The 20516-nt window shown below is 55.4% G+C and overlaps 1 protein-coding gene across 2 annotated transcripts; it reads right to left on the minus strand.

The window, feature by feature from the left end:
- Positions 1-7353: 7353 nt before the first annotated feature.
- RIT1 (Ras like without CAAX 1) lies at positions 7354-19130 on the minus strand. 2 transcript variants are annotated; one of them, XM_073637255.1, is made up of 6 exons: positions 19004-19130; positions 10000-10115; positions 9840-9896; positions 9681-9754; positions 7682-7873; positions 7354-7605 (listed from the first exon to the last, which is right to left on the minus strand). In XM_073637255.1, the coding sequence occupies exons 2-6, from the start codon at positions 10097-10099 to the stop codon at positions 7375-7377; spliced, it is 654 nt and encodes a 217-aa protein (XP_073493356.1). In that variant the 5' UTR covers positions 10100-10115; positions 19004-19130; the 3' UTR covers positions 7354-7374. The 2 variants fall into 2 exon arrangements, with proteins under 2 accessions (XP_073493356.1, XP_073493355.1); XM_073637254.1 differs by having other exon boundaries at positions 10000-10099; positions 19004-19115.
- Positions 19131-20516: the final 1386 nt, after the last annotated feature.

Genomic DNA, 20516 nt, shown 5'->3' on the forward strand with positions numbered 1-20516 from the left:
GGGGCTGTTTCTCTGCCAAAGGACCAGAACGACTGATTCGTATACATGAAAGAATGAATGGGGCCATGTATCGTGAGATTTTGAGTGCAAACCTACTTCCATCAGCAAGGGCATTGAAGATAAAACGTGGCTGGGTCTTTCAGCATGACAATGATCCCAAGCACACCGCCAGGGCAACGAAGGAGTGGCTTCGTAAGAAGCATTTCAAGGTCCTGGAGTGGCCTAGCCAGTCTCCAGATCTAAACCCTATAGAAAACCTTTGGAAGGAGTTGAAAGTCCGTGTTCCCAGCGACAGCCCCAAAACATCACTGCTCTAGAGGAGATCTGCATGGAGGAATGGGCCAACATACCAACAGCAGTGTGTGCCAACCTTGTGAAGACTTACAGGAAACGTTTGAACTCTGTCATTGCCAACAAAGGATATACAGTTATATGAAAAAGTTTGGGCACCCATATTAATCTTAAGCTTAATGTTTTTTAAAAATTGGTGTTTTTGCAACAGCTATTTCAGTTTGATCTATGTAATAACTGTTGGACACAGTAATGTTTGTTCCTTGAAATGAGGTTTATTGTGCTAACATAAAATGTGCAATCTGCATTCAAGCAAAATTTGACAGGTGCATAAGTATGGGCACCCTTATCATTTTCTTGTTTTAAATACTCCTACCTACTTTTTACTGACGTACTAAAGCACTTTTTTTGGTTTTGTAACCTCATTGAGCTTTGAACTTCATAGCCAGGTGTATGCAATCATGAGAAAAGCTAGTTAAAGTGGCCACTTGCAAGTTGTTCTCCTGTTTGAATCTCCTCTGAAGAGTGGCATCATGGGCTCCTCAAAACAACTGTCAAATGATCTGAAAACAAAGATTATTCAACATAGTTGTTCAGGGGAAGGATACAAAAAGCTGTCTCAGAGATTTAACCTGTCAGTTTCCACTGTGAGGAACATAGTAAGGAAATTGAAGAACACAGGGACAGTTCTTTTTAAGGCCAGAAGTGGCAGGCCAAGAAAAACATCAGAAAGGCAGAGAAGAAGAATGGTGAGATCAGTCAAGGACAATCCTCAGACCACCTCCAGAGAGCTGCAGCGTCAACTTGCTGCAGATGGTGTCACTGTGCATCGGTCAACTATACAACGCACTTTGCACAAAGAGAAGCTGTTTCTGCAAGCACGCCACAAACAGAGTCGGCTGAGGTATGCAAAAGCACATTTGGAGAAGCCAATTTCTTTTTGGAAGAAGGTCCTGTGGACTGATGAAACCAAGATTGAGTTGTTTGGTCATACAAAAAGGCGTTATGCATGGCGGCAAAAAAAACTCAGCATTCCAAGAAAAACACTTGCTACCCACAGTAAAATTTGGTGGAGGTTCCATCATGCTTTGGAGCTGTGTGGCCAATGCCGGCACCGGGAATCTTGTTAAAGTTGAGGGACGCATGGATTCCACTCAGTATCAGCAGATTCTTGACAATAATGTTCAAGAATCAGTGACAAAGTTGAAGTTACGCAGGGGATGGATCTTTCAGCAAGACAATGATCCAAAACACCGCTCCAAATCTACTCAGGCATTCATGCAGAGGAACAATTACAATGTTCTGGAATGGCCATCCCAGTCCCCAGACCTGAATATCATTGAACATCTGTGGGATCATTTGAAGAGGGCTGTCCATGCTCGGCGACCATCAAACTTAACTGAACTGGAATTGTTTTGTAAAGAGGAATGGTCAAAAATACCTTCATCCAGGATCCAGGAAATCATTAAAAGCTACAGGAAGCGACTAGAGGCTGTTATTTTTGCAAAAGGAGGATCTACTAAATATTAATGTCACTTTTCTGGTGAGGTGCCCATACTTATGCACCTGTCAAATTTTGTTTGAATGCAGATTGCACATTTTCTGTTAGTACAATAAACTTCATTTCAAGGCAGAAACATTACTGTGTCCAACAGTTATTACATATATCAAACTGAAATAGCTGCTGCAAAAACACCAATTTATATAAAACATTAAGCTTAAGATTAATAGGGGTGCCCAAACTTTTTCATATAACTGTATAACAAAGTATTGAGATGAACTTTTGTAATTGACCAAATTCTTATTTTCCACCAAAATTTGAAAAAAAATTCTTTCCAAATCAGACAATGTGATTTTCAGGATTTGTTTTCTCATTTTGTCTCTCATAGTCGAGGTCGACCTCATCTTTATAAGTGGGAGAACTTGCACAATTGGGGGCTGACTAAGTACTTTTTTTTCCCCACTGTAAGTACTTCTTAAAGCATATCTAAACTTTCAATAAACTGTGCATAAATCAATAGTTCAGTACACGTTGTCTCTGTATGCTTGATGTTTTAGTTTGTTTTTCCTCTTAGCTCTATTTTATGTTCTATCTAAATGGTTTGATTATTATATCATAATAATGATTAAAAGCCTGAAGTCACCATTTTACTACAGTAAATTTATCACTTAACCATGAGCCGTGTATAAGGGAGTCGGAGGTTTGGCTTTCCGACTCCACAACCCTGGTTTACCCACAATTTTGGAAAGGTGCAAAGAATTTTGTCTGTCCCATTTTTGTGGTTGTGTGAAGTTACAGTGGGTACGGAAAGTATTCAGACCCTTTTAAGTTTTTCACTCTTTGTTTCATTGCAGCCATTTGGTAAATTCTAAAAAGTTCTTTTTTTTCTCATTAAAGTCCACTCTGCACCCCATCATGACTGGAAAAAACAGAAATGTAGAAATTTTTGCAAATTTATTAAAAAAGAAAAACTGAAATCTCACATGGTCATAAGTATTCAGACCCTTTGCTCAGACACTCATATTTAAGTCACATGCTGTCCATTTCCTTGTGATCCTCATTGAGATGGTTCTACTCCTTCACTGGAGTGCAGCTGTGTTTAATTAAACTGATAGGACTTGATTTGGAAAGGCACACACCTGTCTATATAAGACCTCACAGCTCACAGCGCATGTCAGACCAAAGGAGAATCATGAGCTCAAAGGAACTGCCCAAGGAGCTCAGAGACAGAATTGTGGCAAGGCACAGATCTGGCCGAGGTTACAAAAGAATCTCTGCATTACTCAAGGTTCCTAAGAGCACAGTGGCCTCCATAATCCTTAAATGGAAGAAGTTTGGGACCACCAGAAGTCTTCCTAGACCTGGTCGTTCAGTCAAATTGAACAATCGTGGGAAAAGAGTCTTGGTGAGAGAGGTAAAGAAGAACCCCAAGATCACTGTGGCTGAGCTCCAGAGATGCAGTAGGGAGATGGGAGGAAGTTCCACAAAGTCAACTATCACTGCAGCCCTCCACCAGTCGGGCCTTTATGGCAGAGTGGCCTGATGGAAGCCTCTCCTTAGTGCAAGACATATGAAAGCCTGCATAGAGTTTGCTCAAAAACACATGAAGGACTCCCAGACTATGAGAAATAAGATTCTCTGGTCTGATGAGACGAAGATAGAACTCTTTGGTGATAATTCTAAGCGGTATGTGTGGAGAAAACCAGGCACTGCTCATCACCTGCACAATATAATCCGAACAGTGAAACATGGTGGTGGCAGCATCATGCTATGGGGGTGTTTTTCAGCTGCAGGGACAGGACGACTGGTTGCAATTGAAGGAAACATGAATGCAGCCAAGTACACAGATATCCTGGATGAAAACCTCTTCCAGAACGCTCAGGACCTCAGACTTGGCTGAAGGTTCACCTTCCAACAAGACAATGACCCTAAGCACACAGCTAAAATAACAAAGGAGTGGCTTCAGAACAACTCTGTGACCATTCTTGACTGGCCAGAGCCCTGATTTAAACCCAATTGAGCATCTCTGGAGAGACCTGAAAATGGCTGTCCACCAACGTTCACCATCCAACCTGACGGAACTGGAGAGGATCTGCAAGGAAGAATGGCCGAGGATCCCCAAATCCAGGGGTGAAAAACTTGTTGCATCATTCCCAAGAAGACTCATGGCTGTTCTAGCTCATAAGGGGCTTCTCCTCAATACTGAGCAAAGGGTCTGAATACTTATGACCATGGGATATTTCAGTTTTTCTTTTTTAATAAATTTGCAAAAAATTCTACATTTCTGTTTTTTTCAGTCAAGATGGGGTGCAGAGTGTACTTTAAAGAGAAAAAAAAAATTAACTTTATAGAATTTACCAAATGGCTGCAATGAAACAGTGAAAAATGTAAAGGGGTCTGAATACTTTCCGTACCCACTGTATGTCCAATTTTCCATTTTTTTTGTGTTGTTCAAATACGCAAATGTATTTATTTACTGCTTAGTATATATGTGTTTATAGGTATATATACAGAACAGACCAAAAGTTTGGACACACCTTCTCATTTAAAGATTTTTCTGTATTTTCTTGACTATGAAAATTGTACATTCACACTGACGGCATCAAAACTATGAATTACCACATGTGGAATTATATACTTAACAAAAAAGTGTGACACAACTGAAAATATGTCTTATATTCTAGGTTCTTCAAAGTTGTGTTGTGTTGTGCAGAAGTCTGGTGGATACACAGCTGATAGTCCTACTGAATAGACTGTTAGAATTTGTATTATTGCAAGAAAAAAGCAGCTAAGTAAAGAAAAACGAGTGGCCATCATTACTTTAAGAAATGAAGGTCAGTCAGCGCGAAAAATTGGGCAAACTTTGAAAGTGTCCCCAAGTGCAGTTGCAAAAACCATCAAGCGCTACAAAGAAACTGGCTCACATGAGGACCAACCCAGGAAAGGAAGACCAAGAGTCACCTCTGCTTCTGAGGATAAGTTTATCCGAGTCACCAGCCTCAGAAATCGCAGGTTAACAGCAGCTCAGATTAGAGACCAGGTCAATGCCACACAGAGTTCTAGCAGCAGACACATCTCTTCAACAACTGTTAAGAGGAGACTTTGTGCAGCAGGCCTTCATGGTAAAATAGCTGCTAGGAAACCACTGCTAAGGACAGGCAACAAGCAGAAGAGACTTGTTTGGGATAAAGAACACAAGGAATGGACATTAGACCAGTGGAAATCTGTGCTTTGGTCTGATGAGTCTAAATTTGACATCTTTGGTTCCAACCACCGTGTCTTTGTGCGACGCAGAAAAGGTGAACGGATGGACTCTACATGCCTGGTTCCCACCGTGAAGCATGGAGGAGGAGGTGTGATGGTGTGGGGGGGCTTTGCTGGTGACACTGTTGGGGATTTATTCAAAATTGAAGGCATACTGAACCAGCATGGCTACCACAGCATCTTGCAGCGCCATGCTATTCCATCCGGTTTGCGTTTAGTTGGACCATCATTTATTTTTCAACAGGACAATGACCTCAAACACACATCCAGGCTGTGTAAGGGCTATTTGACCAAGAAGGAGAGTGATGGGGTGCTACGCCAGATGACCTAGCCTCCACAGTCACCAGACCTGAACCATATCGAGATGGTTTGGGGTGAGCTGGACCACAGAGTGAAGGCAAAAGGGCCAACAAGTGCTAAGCATCTCTGGGAACGCCTTCAAGATTGCTGGAAGACCATTTCCGGTGACTACCTCTTGAAGCTCATCAAGAGAATGCCAAGAGTGTGCAAAGCAGTCATCAAAGCAAAAGGTGGCTACTTTGAAGACCCTAGAATATAAGACATATTTTCAGTTGTTTCACACTTTTTTGTTAAGTATATAATTCCACATGTGTTAATTCATAGTTTTGATGCCTTCAGGGTGAATGTACAATTATCATAGTCATGAAAATACAGAAAAATCTTTAAATGAGAAGGTGTGTCCAAACTTTTGGTCTGTACTGTAGATATATTGCTTTGTGTGTATACAGTGCATATACTGCCATATGTATGTATATACATGTATGTGTGTGTATATATAAATTACTGCTCTGTACTCTGGTCTTCTCTCCAGAGGTGGTGTTGATGCAGGATATGGCGGCTCTGGGCTCCTCTCCACAGGTCTGTGCGCCTCTGCGCTTGTGGTGATTACTCGGGGGACGGGGGCTCCGGGCTCCTCACCATGTGTGGTGGTGACATGGGGGTCAGCAGATCTCTGCTCCTATGGTGGTAACGCGGGTGACGTCGTCTCTGGACTCCTCTTCACGCATGGTGGTAACGCGGGTAACGTCGTCTCTGAACTCCTCTTCACATATGGTGGTAACGCGGGTGACGTCGTCTCTGGACTCCTCTTCACATATGGTGGTAACGCGGGTGACGTCGTCTCTGGACTCCTCTTCACATATGGTGGTAACGCGGGTGACGTCGTCTCTGGACTCCTCTTCACATATGGTGGTAACGCGGGTGACGTCGTCTCTGGACTCCTCTTCACATATGGTGGTAACGCGGGTGACGTCGTCTCTGGACTCCTCTTCACATATGGTGGTAACGCGGGTGACGTCGTCTCTGGACTCCTCTTCACATATGGTGGTAACGCGGGTGACGTCGTCTCTGGACTCCTCTTCACATATGGTGGTAACGCGGGTGACGTCGTCTCTGGACTCCTCTTCACATATGGTGGTAACGCGGGTGACGTCGTCTCTGGACTCCTCTTCACATATGGTGGTAACGCGGGTGACGTCGTCTCTGGACTCCTCTTCACATATGGTGGTAACGCGGGTGACGTCGTCTCTGGACTCCTCTTCACATATGGTGGTAACGCGGGTGACGTCGTCTCTGGACTCCTCTTCACATATGGTGGTAACGCGGGTGACGTCGTCTCTGGACTCCTCTTCACATATGGTGGTAACGCGGGTGACGTCGTCTCTGGACTCCTCTTCACATATGGTGGTAACGCGGGTGACGTCGTCTCTGGACTCCTCTTCACGCATGGTGTTGATGCAGACAACGATGACTCTGGGGGCTCCTCCCCATATGTGGTGGTGACATGTGGTGTGGGACAGCAGCTGTGATCCACCAGTCAGGACAGTCTCCTCCTACCACTTACTACCAATTATGGAGCCCGCAGTAAAGAAGCAACAGATTTAATATGAAAAACTGTTAACAAAATATAGAAAAATGTACACAAGGTGTGCGCACGAGTCTGCAGGTCCCTTTCATGAATGGATGCCGATTTACCAGTGAAGTGACATTATATTTTGGAGGGAAGGCGCCCCATGACAGACCAGTCACGTGATCAGGTCCAGTCTTGATGATGGAGGCTTGGTCCCTTCCTGGCTCCAGTCGTGGACATGTTAGTAATGCAGTTGGGTCATGCTGCGGCCGGGGCTCCGCCACATGATATATGCGGCAATTACAAACTGTATGCGTGGTTAGTAATTCACAGCCTCGTGTATGTATAGTATATACACCCAGTATATCTACGCTTAACCAGGCTATGAGGAACCCCTTCCACCCTCTCATCATCCTAGATCAGTGCCAATCCCCCATTACATGGCATCTCAGGTCACCGACTCTTTCTTCCTTCTGAATGGAGACCTCAGCCGCTTCCACAAAGAAGATTTGGGTTTGGATTTGCGTTCGCTCGCCAGAGCCGCCTCCTTCTCTTTCCTCCGGATCTCACGGACCAGAGCGTGGAAAACATCATCGATGTAATAACGGAAAGCCGCCGACGTCTCAAAGAATGGACAGCTGAACTCTCGCGCTAACGAGATGCCTTCATCCTTGGAGACCTGAGAATGAGAAGATGTGAGGTCAGGACTGAGGGCGTCACTTGTCCGTATGTAATGAGAATTCCCCGCACTATACCTGGCGGAGCCGGGAGAGATCTGACTTATTTCCCACCAGCACCACGGGCGTGTCATCTGTCCGCCGCACGCGATAGATAAGCTGCTTGAATTCACGAACTTCATGAAAGCTGCGGCGGTCGGTGATGGAGTAGCAGATGATGAAGCCTTCGCCGGCTCTCATGTACTGGTCCCGCATTGCTGTAAACTCAGCCTGCATAAAAAATAGCAGAGGAACAGCTGAAGGAGCACTGCATAGGTCAGCCATAACACAGCCCCACGCCAGAGGGAGTGTCACCACATAAGACGACTTGCTAGAGAGCCTGCAGGCTACTACAACCCCTGGCAAAAATTCTGGAATCACCGGGCTCGGAGGATGTTCATTCAGTTCTTTAATGCTGTTGAAAAAAAGCAGATCACAGACATGGCACAAAACTAAAGTCATTTCAAATGGAAACTTTAGGGCTTTAAGAAACACTAAAAGAAATCAAGATAAAAAATGTGGTACTCAGTAAGGGTAATTTTTTTCAGACCAAGCAGATGGAAAAAATTATGGAATCACTCAATTCTGAGGCGAAAATTATGGAATCACCCTGTAAATTTTCATTTCCAAAACTAACACCTGCATCAAATTAGATCTGCTCGTTAGTCTGTATCTAAAAAGGAGTGATCACACCTTGGAGAGCTGTTGCACCAAGTGGACTGACAGGAATCATGGCTCCAACACGAGAGATGTCAATTGAAACAAAGGAGAGGATTATCAAACTCTTAAAAGAAGGTAAATCATCAAGCAATGTTGCAAAAGATGTTGGTTGTTCACAGTCAGCTGTGTCTAAAATCTGGACCAAATACAAACAACATGGTAAGGTTGTTAAAGGTAAACATAGTGGTAGACCAAGGAAGACATCAAAGTGTCAAGACCGGAAACTTAAAGCAATATGTCTCCAAAACAGGAAATGCACAACAAAACAAATGAGGAACAAATGGGAGGAAACTGGAGTCAATGTCTGTGACCGAACTGTAAGAAACCGCCTAAAGGAAATGGGATTTACATACAGAAAAGCTAAACATAAGCCATCATTAACACCGAAACAGAAAAACACAAGGTTACAATGGGCTAAGGAAAAGCAATCGTGGACTGTGGATGACTGGATGAAAGTCATATTCAGTGATGAATCGCGAATCTGCATTGGGCAAGGTGATGATGCTGGAACTTTTGTTTGGTGCCGTTCCAATGAGATTTATAAAGATGACTGCATGAAGAGAACATGCACATTTCCACAGTCATTGATGATATGGGGCTGCATGTCAGGTAAAGGCACTGGGGAGATGGCTGTCATTACATCTTCAATAAATGCCCAAGTTTACATTGATATTTTGGACAGTTTTCTTATCCCATCAATTGAATGGATGTTTGGGGATGATGACATCATTTTTCAAGATGATAATGCATCCTGCCATAGAGCAAAAACTGTGAAAACATTCCTTGAAAGAAGACACACAAGGTCAATGTCATGGCCTGCAAATACTCCGGATCTCAACCCAAGTGAAAATCTTTGGTGAAAGTTGAAGAAAATGGTCCATGACAAGGCTCCAACCTGCAAAGCTGATCTGGCAACAGCAATCAGACAAAGTTGCAGCCAGATTGATGACGAGTACTGTTTGTCACTCATTAAGTCCATGCCTCAGAGACTGAAAGCTGTTATTAAAGCCAGAGGTGGTGCAACAAAATACTAGTGATGTATTGGAGTGTTCTTTTGTGTGTTTGTTTTTGATGATTCCATAATTTTTTCCATCTGCTTGGTCTGAAAAAAATTACCCTTACTGAGTACCACATTTTTTATCTTGATTTCTTTTAGTGTTTCTTAAAGCACTAAAGTTGCCATTTGAAATGACTTTAGTTTTGTGCCATGTCTGTGATCTGATTTTTTTCAACAACATTAAACAACTGAGTGAACATCCTCCGAGCCCGGTGATTCCATAATTTTTGCCAGGGGTTGTATATGTCCCATCCGCCCTACCTGTCCGGCAGTATCCAGGATGTCCAGGTTAGCTGGTTCATCATCAATCCGTATGCGTATTTTATAAGCGTCCTCTGGAAATTGGGAGAGAATCCAAAAGTCACTCGTGAGAGAAGAGAATGCGTTAAATCTGTAGCCAATAGGAAGGGTCCTACTCACCAATGGTGGGGTCATGATCCTCCGGAAAGCGATGGCTGATGAACTGCATGGTCATTGCTGTGTACGTAGATGTGCACATTACAGAGCAGCCACTCACCACAGACACCCAACAAGCTCCAACTAACCACAGAGCAGCTCCTGTGTGCCAACTCATACTCACCGCTCTTCCCCACACCGCCCGCTCCCAGCATGACCAGCTTGTACTCCCGTGGCTGTGCCGACTGTGCCGGAGTGGTGGTGCGGCTACTAACTGCATCCATCTGGAATAATGGCCCACTATAAGTATGAGGAGGGACAACACAAGATGTGAAGCACAGCCCTACCATATTAGTACCCATATTCCCACCCTGCATCCCCCTCCGTGTGCCTGTTGTATCCCTGTCCTCCACCCTAAGCCCCTCGTATTCCCGTCCACTGCCCTGTGCCTCTCTTGTCCCCTTCCTCCCTCGTGTATGCCTCGGGTCTCCTTCCTCCCTCGTGTGCCCCTTGCGTCCCCTTCCTCCCTAGGGTGCCCCTTGCGTCTCCTTCCGCCCCTCATATCCACATCCACTGTCCATGTCCCTGTCCTCCGCCCTATGCCCCTCGTGTCCCCTTCCTCCCGCGTGTGCCCCCTCACGTGCCCCCTCACGTCCCCTTACTCCCGCGTGTGCCCCCTCACGTCCCCTTACTTCCTCGTGTGCCCCTTGCGTCGTTACCCCCTTTGCCCTCGTATCACCTTCTCTGACTTGTGCCCCTCGTGTCCCCTTCCTCCTTAGTGTGCCCCCTCACGTCCCCTTAATCCCTCGTGTGCCCCTCATGTCCCCTTCCTCCCGCGTGTGCCCCCTCACCTCCCCTTCCTCCCTCGTGTGCCCCCTCACCTCCCCTTCCTCCCTCGTGTGCCCCCTCACCTCCCCTTCCTCCCTCGTGTGCCCTTCCTCCCTCGTGTGCCCCCTCGTGTCCCCTTCCTCCCTCGTGTGCCCCCTCCTCCCTCGTGTGCCCCTCGTGTCCCCTTCCTCCCTCGTGTGCCCCTCGTGTCCCCTTCCTCCCTCGTGTGCCCCTCGTGTCCCCTTCCTCCCTCGTGTGCCCTTCCTCCCTCGTGTGCCCACTCACGTCCCCTTCCTCCCTCGTGTGCCCCTCGTGTCCCCTTCCTCCCTCGTGTGCCCCTCGTGTCCCCTTCCTCCCTCGTGTGCCCCTCGTGTCCCCTTCCTCCCTCGTGTGCCCCCTCGTGTCCCCTTCCTCCCTCGTGTGCCCCTCGTGTCCCCTTCCTCCCTCGTGTGCCCACTCACGTCCCCTTCCTCCCTCGTGTGCCCCTCGTGTCCCCTTCCTCCCTCGTGTGCCCACTCACGTCCCCTTCCTCCCTCGTGTGCCCACTCACGTCCCCTTCCTCCCTCGTGTGCCCCTCGTGTCCCCTTCCTCCCTCGTGTGCCCCTCGTGTCCCCTTCCTCCCGCGTGTGCCCCTCGTGTCCCCTTCCTCCCGCGTGTGCCCCTCACGTCCCCTTCCTCCCGCGTGTGCCCCTCACGTCCCCTTCCTCCCGCGTGTGCCCCTCACGTCCCCTTCCTCCCGCGTGTGCCCCTCACGTCCCCTTCCTCCCGCGTGTGCCCCTCACGTCCCCTTCCTCCCGCGTGTGCCCCTCACGTCCCCTTCCTCCCGCGTGTGCCCCTCACGTCCCCTTCCTCCCGCGTGTGCCCCTCACGTCCCCTTCCTCCCGCGTGTGCCCCTCACGTCCCCTTCCTCCCGCGTGTGCCCCTCACGTCCCCTTCCTCCCGCGTGTGCCCCTCACGTCCCCTTCCTCCCGCGTGTGCCCCTCACGTCCCCTTCCTCCCGCGTGTGCCCCTCACGTCCCCTTCCTCCCGCGTGTGCCCCTCACGTCCCCTTCCTCCCGCGTGTGCCCCTCACGTCCCCTTCCTCCCTCGTGTGCCCCTCACGTTCCCTTCCTCCCTCGTGTGCCCCCTCACGTCCCCTTCCTCCCTCGTGTGCCCCCTCACGTCCCCTTCCTCCCTCGGGTGCCCCTCACGTCCCCTTCCTCCCTCGGTTGCCCCTCACGTCCCCTTCCTCCCGCGGGTGCCCCTCACGTCCCCTTCCTCCCGCGGGTGCCCCTCACGTCCCCTTCCTCCCGCGGGTGCCCTTCCTCCCGCGTGTGCCCCTCACGTCCCCTTCCTCCTGCGTGTGCCCCTCACGTCCCCTTCCTCCCTCGTGGGCCCCCTCACGTCCCCTTCCTCCCTCGTGGGCCCCCTCACGTCCCCTTCCTCCCTCGTGGGCCCCCTCACGTCCCCTTCCTCCCTCGTGGGCCCCCTCACGTCCCCTTCCTCCCTCGTGTGCCCCCTCACGTCCCCTTCCTCCCTCGTGTGCCCCCTCACGTCCCCTTCCTCCCTCGTGTGCCCTTCCTCCCGCGTGTGCCCACTCACGTCCCCTTCCTCCCTCGTGTGCCCCTCGTGTCCCCTTCCTCCCTCGTGTGCCCCTCGTGTCCCCTTCCTCCCTCGTGTGCCCCTCGTGTCCCCTTCCTCCCTCGTGTGCCCCTCGTGTCCCCTTCCTCCCTCGTGTGCCCCTCGTGTCCCCTTCCTCCCTCGTGTGCCCCTCGTGTCCCCTTCCTCCCTCGTGTGCCCCTCGTGTCCCCTTCCTCCCTCGTGTGCCCCTCGTGTCCCCTTCCTCCCTCGTGTGCCCCTCGTGTCCCCTTCCTCCCTCGTGTGCTCCTCGTGTCCCCTTCCTCCCTCGTGTGCCCCCTCACGTCCCCTTCCTCCCTCGTGTGCCCTTCCTCCCGCGTGTGCCCCTCGTGTCCCCTTCCTCCCTCGTGTGCCCCTCGTGTCCCCTTCCTCCCTCGTGTGCCCCTCGTGTCCCCTTCCTCCCTCGTGTGCCCCTCGTGTCCCCTTCCTCCCTCGTGTGCCCCTCGTGTCCCCTTCCTCCCTCGTGTGCTCCTCGTGTCCCCTTCCTCCCTCGTGTGCCCCCTCACGTCCCCTTCCTCCCTCGTGTGCCCTTCCTCCCGCGTGTGCCCCTCACGTCCCCTTCCTCCCGCGTGTGCCCTTCCTACCGCGTGTGCCCCTCACGTCCCCTTCCTCCCTCGTGTGCCCCTCACGTCCCCTTCCTCCCGCGTGTGCCCTTCCTCCCGCGTGTGCCCCTCACGTCCCCTTCCTCCCGCGTGTGCCCTTCCTACAGCGTGTGCCCCTCACGTCCCCTTCCTCCCGCGTGTGCCCTTCCTCCCGCGTGTGCCCCCTCACGTCCCCTTCCTCTCTCGTGTGCCGCTCACGTCCCCTTCCTCCCGCGTGTGCCCCTCACGTCCCCTTCCTCCCGCGTGTGCCCCTCACGTCCCCTTCCTCCCGCGTGTGCCCCTCACGTCCCCTTCCTCCCTCGGGTGCCCCTCACGTCCCCTTCCTCCCTCGGGTGCCCCCTCACGTCCCCTTCCTCCCTCGGGTGCCCCTCACGTCCCCTTCCTCCCTCGGGTGCCCCTCACGTCCCCTTCCTCCCGCGGGTGCCCCTCACGTCCCCTTCCTCCCGCGGGTGCCCCTCACGTCCCCTTCCTCCCTCGGGTGCCCCTCACGTCCCCTTCCTCCCTCGGGTGCCCCTCACGTCCCCTTCCTCCCGCGGGTGCCCCTCACGTCCCCTTCCTCCCGCGGGTGCCCCTCACGTCCCCTTCCTCCCGCGGGTGCCCCTCACGTCCCCTTCCTCCCGCGGGTGCCCCTCACGTCCCCTTCCTCCCGCGGGTGCCCCTCACGTCCCCTTCCTCCCGCGGGTGCCCCTCACGTCCCCTTCCTCCCTCGTGTGCCCCCTCACGTCCCCTTCCTCCCTCGTGTGCCCCCTCACGTCCCCTTCCTCCCTCGTGTGCCCCCTCACGTCCCCTTCCTCCCTCGTGTGCCCCCTCACGTCCCCTTCCTCCCGCGTGTGCCCACTCACGTCCCCTTCCTCCCTCGTGTGCCCCTCGTGTCCCCTTCCTCCCTCGTGTGCCCCTCGTGTCCCCTTCCTCCCTCGTGTGCCCCTCGTGTCCCCTTCCTCCCTCGTGTGCCCCTCGTGTCCCCTTCCTCCCTCGTGTGCCCCTCGTGTCCCCTTCCTCCCTCGTGTGCCCCTCGTGTCCCCTTCCTCCCTCGTGTGCCCCTCGTGTCCCCTTCCTCCCTCGTGTGCCCCTCGTGTCCCCTTCCTCCCTCGTGTGCCCCTCGTGTCCCCTTCCTCCCTCGTGTGCCCCTCGTGTCCCCTTCCTCCCTCGTGTGCCCCTCGTGTCCCCTTCCTCCCTCGTGTGCCCCTCGTGTCCCCTTCCTCCCTCGTGTGCCCCTCGTGTCCCCTTCCTCCCTCGTGTGCCCCTCGTGTCCCCTTCCTCCCTCGTGTGCCCCTCGTGTCCCCTTCCTCCCTCGTGTGCCCCTCGTGTCCCCTTCCTCCCTCGTGTGCCCCTCGTGTCCCCTTCCTCCCTCGTGTGCCCCTCGTGTCCCCTTCCTCCCTCGTGTGCCCCTCGTGTCCCCTTCCTCCCTCGTGTGCCCCTCGTGTCCCCTTCCTCCCTCGTGTGCCCCTCGTGTCCCCTTCCTCCCTCGTGTGCTCCTCGTGTCCCCTTCCTCCCTCGTGTGCCCTTCCTCCCGCGTGTGCCCCTCACGTCCCCTTCCTCCCGCGTGTGCCCTTCCTCCCGCGTGTGCCCCCTCACGTCCCCTTCCTCTCTCGTGTGCCGCTCACGTCCCCTTCCTCCCGCGTGTGCCCCTCACGTCCCCTTCCTCCCTCGTGTGCCCCCTCACGTCCCCTTCCTCCCTCGTGTGCCCCCTCACGTCCCCTTCCTCCCTCGTGTGCCCCCTCACGTCCCCTTCCTCCCTCGTGTGCCCCCTCACGTCCCCTTCCTCCCGCGGTTGCCCCTCACGTCCCCTTCCTCCCGCGGGTGCCCCTCACGTCCCCTTCCTCCCGCGTGTGCCCTTCCTCCCGCGTGTGCCCCTCACGTCCCCTTCCTCCCGCGTGTGCCCCTCACGTCCCCTTCCTCCCGCGTGTGCCCCTCACGTCCCCTTCCTCCCTCGTGTGCCCCCTCACGTCCCCTTCCTCCCTCGTGTGCCCCCTCACGTCCCCTTCCTCCCTCGTGTGCCCTTCCTCCCGCGTGTGCCCCTCACGTCCCCTTCCTCCCGCGTGTGCCCTTCCTCCCGCGTGTGCCCCTCACGTCCCCTTCCTCCCGCGTGTGCCCTTCCTCCCGCGTGTGCCCCCTCACGTCCCCTTCCTCTCTCGTGTGCCGCTCACGTCCCCTTCCTCCCGCGTGTGCCCCTCACGTCCCCTTCCTCCCTCGTGTGCCCCCTCACGTCCCCTTCCTCCCTCGTGTGCCCCCTCACGTCCCCTTCCTCCCTCGTGTGCCCCCTCACGTCCCCTTCCTCCCTCGTGTGCCCCCTCACGTCCCCTTCCTCCCTCGTGTGCCCCCTCACGTCCCCTTCCTCCCTCGTGTGCCCCCTCACGTCCCCTTCCTCCCTCGTGTGCCCCCTCACGTCCCCTTCCTCCCTCGTGTGCCCCCTCACGTCCCCTTCCTCCCGCGGTTGCCCCTCACGTCCCCTTCCTCCCGCGGGTGCCCCTCACGTCCCCTTCCTCCCGCGTGTGCCCTTCCTCCCGCGTGTGCCCCTCACGTCCCCTTCCTCCCGCGTGTGCCCCTCACGTCCCCTTCCTCCCTCGTGTGCCCCCTCACGTCCCCTTCCTCCCTCGTGTGCCCCCTCACGTCCCCTTCCTCCCTCGTGTGCCCCCTCACGTCCCCTTCCTCCCTCGTGTGCCCCCTCACGTCCCCTTCCTCCCTCGTGTGCCCTTCCTCCCGCGTGTGCCCACTCACGTCCCCTTCCTCCCTCGTGTGCCCCTCGTGTCCCCTTCCTCCCTCGTGTGCCCCTCGTGTCCCCTTCCTCCCTCGTGTGCCCCTCGTGTCCCCTTCCTCCCTCGTGTGCCCCTCGTGTGCCCCTCGTGTCCCCTTCCTCCCTCGTGTGCCCCTCGTGTCCCCTTCCTCCCTCGTGTGCCCCTCGTGTCCCCTTCCTCCCTCGTGTGCCCCTCGTGTCCCCTTCCTCCCTCGTGTGCTCCTCGTGTCCCCTTCCTCCCTCGTGTGCCCTTCCTCCCGCGTGTGCCCCTCACGTCCCCTTCCTCCCGCGTGTGCCCTTCCTCCCGCGTGTGCCCCTCACGTCCCCTTCCTCCCTCGTGTGCCCCTCGTGTCCCCTTCCTCCCTCGTGTGCCCCTCGTGTCCCCTTCCTCCCTCGTGTGCCCCTCGTGTCCCCTTCCTCCCTCGTGTGCTCCTCGTGTCCCCTTCCTCCCTCGTGTGCCCTTCCTCCCGCGTGTGCCCCTCACGTCCCCTTCCTCCCGCGTGTGCCCCTCACGTCCCCTTCCTCCCGCGTGTGCCCTTCCTCCCGCGTGTGCCCCCTCACGTCCCCTTCCTCCCGCGTGTGCCCCTCACGTCCCCTTCCTCCCTCGTGTGCCCCCTCACGTCCCCTTCCTCCCTCGTGTGCCCCCTCACGTCCCCTTCCTCCCTCGTGTGCCCCCTCACGTCCCCTTCCTCCCTCGTGTGCCCCCTCACGTCCCCTTCCTCCCTCGTGTGCCCCCTCACGTCCCCTTCCTCCCTCGTGTGCCCCCTCACGTCCCCTTCCTCCCTCGTGTGCCCCCTCACGTCCCCTTCCTCCCTCGTGTGCCCCCTCACGTCCCCTTCCTCCCTCGTGTGCCCCCTCACGTCCCCTTCCTCCCTCGTGTGCCCCCTCACGTCCCCTTCCTCCCTCGTGTGCCCCCTCACGTCCCCTTCCTCCCTCGTGTGCCCCCTCACGTCCCCTTCCTCCCTCGTGTGCCCCCTCACGTCCCCTTCCTCCCTCGTGTGCCCCCTCACGTCCCCTTCCTCCCTCGTGTGCCCCCTCACGTCCCCTTCCTCCCTCGTGTGCCCCCTCACGTCCCCTTCCTCCCTCGTGTGCCCCCTCACGTCCCCTTCCTCCCTCGTGTGCCCCCTCACGTCCCCTTCCTCCCTCGTGTGCCCCCTCACGTCCCCTTCCTCCCTCGTGTGCCCCCTCACGTCCCCTTCCTCCCTCGTGTGCCCCCTCACGTCCCCTTCCTCCCTCGTGTGCCCCCTCACGTCCCCTTCCTCCTTCGTGTGCCCCCTCGTGTCCCCTTCCTCCCTCGTGTGCCCCCTCGTGTCCCCTTCCTCCCTCGTGTGCCCCTCGTGTCCCCTTCCTCCCTCGTGTCCCCTTCCCCCCTCTCTAGTGAGTCGCTCGTGTTCCCTTCCTCCCTCGTGTGCCCCTCGTGTCCCCTTCCTCCCTCGTGTGCCCCTCGTGTCCCATTCCTCCCTCGTGTGCCCCTCGTGTCCCATTCCTCCCTCGTGTCCCCTTCCTCCCTCGTGTCCCTTCCCCCCCTCTCTAGTGAGTCGCTCGTGTCCCCTTTCTCCCTCGTGTGCCCCTCGTGTCCCCTTCCTCCCTCGTGTGCCCCTCGTGTCCCCTTCCTCCCTCGTGTGCCCCTCGTGTCCCATTCCTCCCTCGTGTCCCCTTCCTCCCTCGTGTCCCTTCCCCCCCTCTCTAGTGAGTCGCTCGTGTCCCCTTTCTCCCTCGTGTGCCCCTCGTGTCCCCTTCCTCCCTCGTGTGCCCCTCGTGTCCCCTTCCTCCCTCGTGTGCCCCTCGTGTCCCCTTCCTCCCTCGTGTGCCCCTCGTGTCCCTTTCCCCCCTCTCTAGTGAGTCGCTCGTGTCCCCTTCCTCCCTCGTGTGCCCCTCGTGTCCCCTTCCTCCCTCGTGTGCCCCTCGTGTCCCCTTCCTCCCTCGTGTGCCCCTCGTGTCCCTTTCCCCCCTCTCTAGTGAGTCGCTCGTGTCCCCTTCCTCCCTCGTGTGCCCCTCGTGTCCCCTTCCTCCCTCGTGTGCCCCTCGTGTCCCCTTCCTCCCTCGTGTGCCCCTCGTGTCCCCTTCCTCCCTCGTGTGCCCCTCGTGTCCCCTTCCTCCCTCGTGTGCCCCTCGTGTCCCCTTCTGCCCTCGTGTGCCCCTCGTGTCCCCTTCTGCCCTCGTGTCCCTTCCCCCCCCTCTCTAGTGAGTCGCACGTGTCCCCTTCCTCCCTCGTGTGCCCCTCGTGTCCCCTTCCTCCCTCGTGTCCCTTCCCCCCCTCTCTAGTGAGTCGCTCGTGTCCCCTTCCTCCCTCGTGTGCCCCTCGTGTCCCCTTCCTCCCTCGTGTCCCCTTCCTCCCTCGTGTGCCCCTCGTGTCCCCTTCCTCGCTCGTGTCCCCTTCCTCCCTCGTGTGCCCCTCGTGTCCCCTTCCTCCCTCGTGTGCCCCTCGTGTCCCCTTCCTCCCTCGTGTCCCCTTCCTCCCTCGTGTGCCCCTCGTGTCCCCTTCCTCCCTCGTGTGCCCCTCGTGTCCCCTTCCTCCCTCGTGTGCCCCTCGTGTCCCCTTCCTCCCTCGTGTGCCCCTTGTGTCCCTTCCCCCCCTCTCTAGTGAGTCGCTCGTGTCCCCTTCCTCCCTCGTGTGCCCCTCGTGTCCCCTTCCTCCCTCGTGTGCCCCTCGTGTCCCCTTCCTCCCTCGTGTCCCCTTCCTCCCTCGTGTGCCCCTCGTGTCCCCTTCCTCCCTCATGTGCCCCTCGTGTCCCCTTCTGCCCTCGTGTCCCTTCCCCCCCCTCTCTAGTGAGTCGCTCGTATCCCCTTCCTCCCTCGTGTGCCCCTCGTGTCCCTTCCCCCCCTCTCTAGTGAGTCGCTCGTGTCCCCTTCCTCCCTCGTGTGCCCCTCGTGTTCCCTTCCTTCCTCGTGTGCCCCTCGTGTCCCCTTCCTCCCTCGTGTCCCCCTCGTGTCCCCTTCCTCCCTCGTGTGCCCCTCGTGTCCCCTTCCTCCCTCGTGTGCCCCTCGTGTCCCCTTCCTCCCTCGTGTCCCTTCCCCCCCTCTCTAGTGAGTCGCTCGTGTCCCCTTCCTCCCTCGTGTGCCCCTCGTGTCCCCTTCCTCCCTCGTGTGCCCCTCGTGTCCCCTTCCTCCCTCGTGTGCCCTTCCTCCCTCGTGTGCCCCTCGTGTCCCCTTCTGCCCTTGCTTCCCGTATATCCCCATGTCCCTGTCCTCCACTCTGTGTCCCTTTGTATACTTGTCCCCCCATATCCAGTGTGTCCTCGACACCTCACCTAACGTGTATACTCCAGTATATATAACTCTCCTGTGTGTTTCTATATGTATGTGTGTAAATATATATATACATAGACCATTCACCACCCTGTGTAAAGCCCTGTGCATGCACCTCTCCCCTCCCCTGTGTGTATATATATATATACACTTCTTACCTCCACCACTGCGGGGGTTTCTGGGAGTGCAGGAGATGATGTCATGGTCATATGACCAGTCACGAGGGTGGAGTGGGAGGAGTCATGTTGCTTTATTCATCTCTATGGCAATGAGTAGAGGGTAGCGTCTAGTTTGGAGTTGATTTGTCGAGAGGGAGGAGGGATATCGTGGAATCATGACGTCACCGAGAGGGGCGGGGCCTTCTCAGTCTAGTGGATATTAGCCGTGCAGCTGTAGCAGTGTGTACATTGTGCGAGGACGGGAGGACTGATGATGAGCAGCCCCTGTAGTTGTGCTGTGGAGAGGACTCTGCTGAGGTTCCTGTACTGAGCTGTGTGCCCTGGCTATGGCTCTGCTGAGGTTCCTGTGCTGAGCTCTGTGCCCTGGGTATGGCTCTGCTGAGGTTCCTGTGCTGAGCTGTGTGCCCTGGCTATGGCTCTGCTGAGGTTCCTGTGCTGAGCTGTGTGTCCTGGCTATGGCTCTGCTGAGGTTCATGTGCTGAGCTGTGTGCCCTGGCTATGGCTCTGCTGAGGTTCCTGTACTGAGCTGTGTGCCCTGGCTATGGCTCTGCTGAGGTTCCTATGCTGAGCTGTGTGCTCTGGCTATGGCTATGCTGAGGTTCCTGTGCTGAGCTGTGTGCCCTGGCTATGGCTCTGCTGAGGTTCCTGTACTGAGCTGTGTGCTCTGGCTATGGCTCTGCTGAGGTTCCTGTACTGAGCTGTGTGCTCTGGCTATGGCTCTGCTGAGGTTCCTGTGCTGAGCTGTGTGCTCTGGCTATGGCTCTGCTGAGGTTCCTGTACTGAGCTGTGTGCTCTGGCTATGGCTCTGCTGAGGTTCCTGTACTGAGCTGTGTGCTCTGGCTATGGCTCTGCTGAGGTTCCTGTGCTGAGCTCTGTGCTCTGGCTATGGCTCTGCTGAGGTTCCTGTGCTGAGCTCTGTGCCCTGGCTATGGCTCTGCTGAGGTTCCTGTACTGAGCTGTGTGCCCTGGCTATGGCTCTGCTGAGGTTCCTGTACTGAGCTGTGTGCCCTGGCTATGGCTCTGCTGAGGTTCCTATGCTGAGCTGTGTGCTCTGGCTATGGCTATGCTGAGGTTCCTGTGCTGAGCTGTGTGCCCTGGCTATGGCTCTGCTGAGGTTCCTGTACTGAGCTGTGTGTCCTGGCTATGGCTCTGCTGAGGTTCCTGTGCTGAGCTGTGTGCTCTGGCTATGGCTCTGCTGAGGTTCCTGTACTGAGCTGTGTGCCCTGGCTATGGCTCTGCTGAGGTTCCTGTACTGAGCTGTGTGCCCTGGCTATGGCTCTGCTGAGGTTCCTGTACTGAGCTGTGTGCTCTGGCTATGGCTCTGCTGAGGTTCCTGTGCTGAGCTGTGTGCCCTGGCTATGGCTCTGCTGAGGTTCCTGTGCTGAGCTGTGTGCCCTGGCTATGGCTCTGCTGAGGTTCCTGTACTGAGCTGTGTGCCCTGGCTATGGCTCTGCTGAGGTTCCTGTACTGAGCTGTGTGCTCTGGCTATGGC

This window comes from Phyllobates terribilis, unplaced genomic scaffold (assembly GCF_046119375.1).
Source record: "Phyllobates terribilis strain yellow unplaced genomic scaffold, ASM4611937v1 Scaffold_6__1_contigs__length_29720123, whole genome shotgun sequence".
NCBI classification, from domain to species: Eukaryota; Metazoa; Chordata; class Amphibia; order Anura; family Dendrobatidae; genus Phyllobates; species Phyllobates terribilis.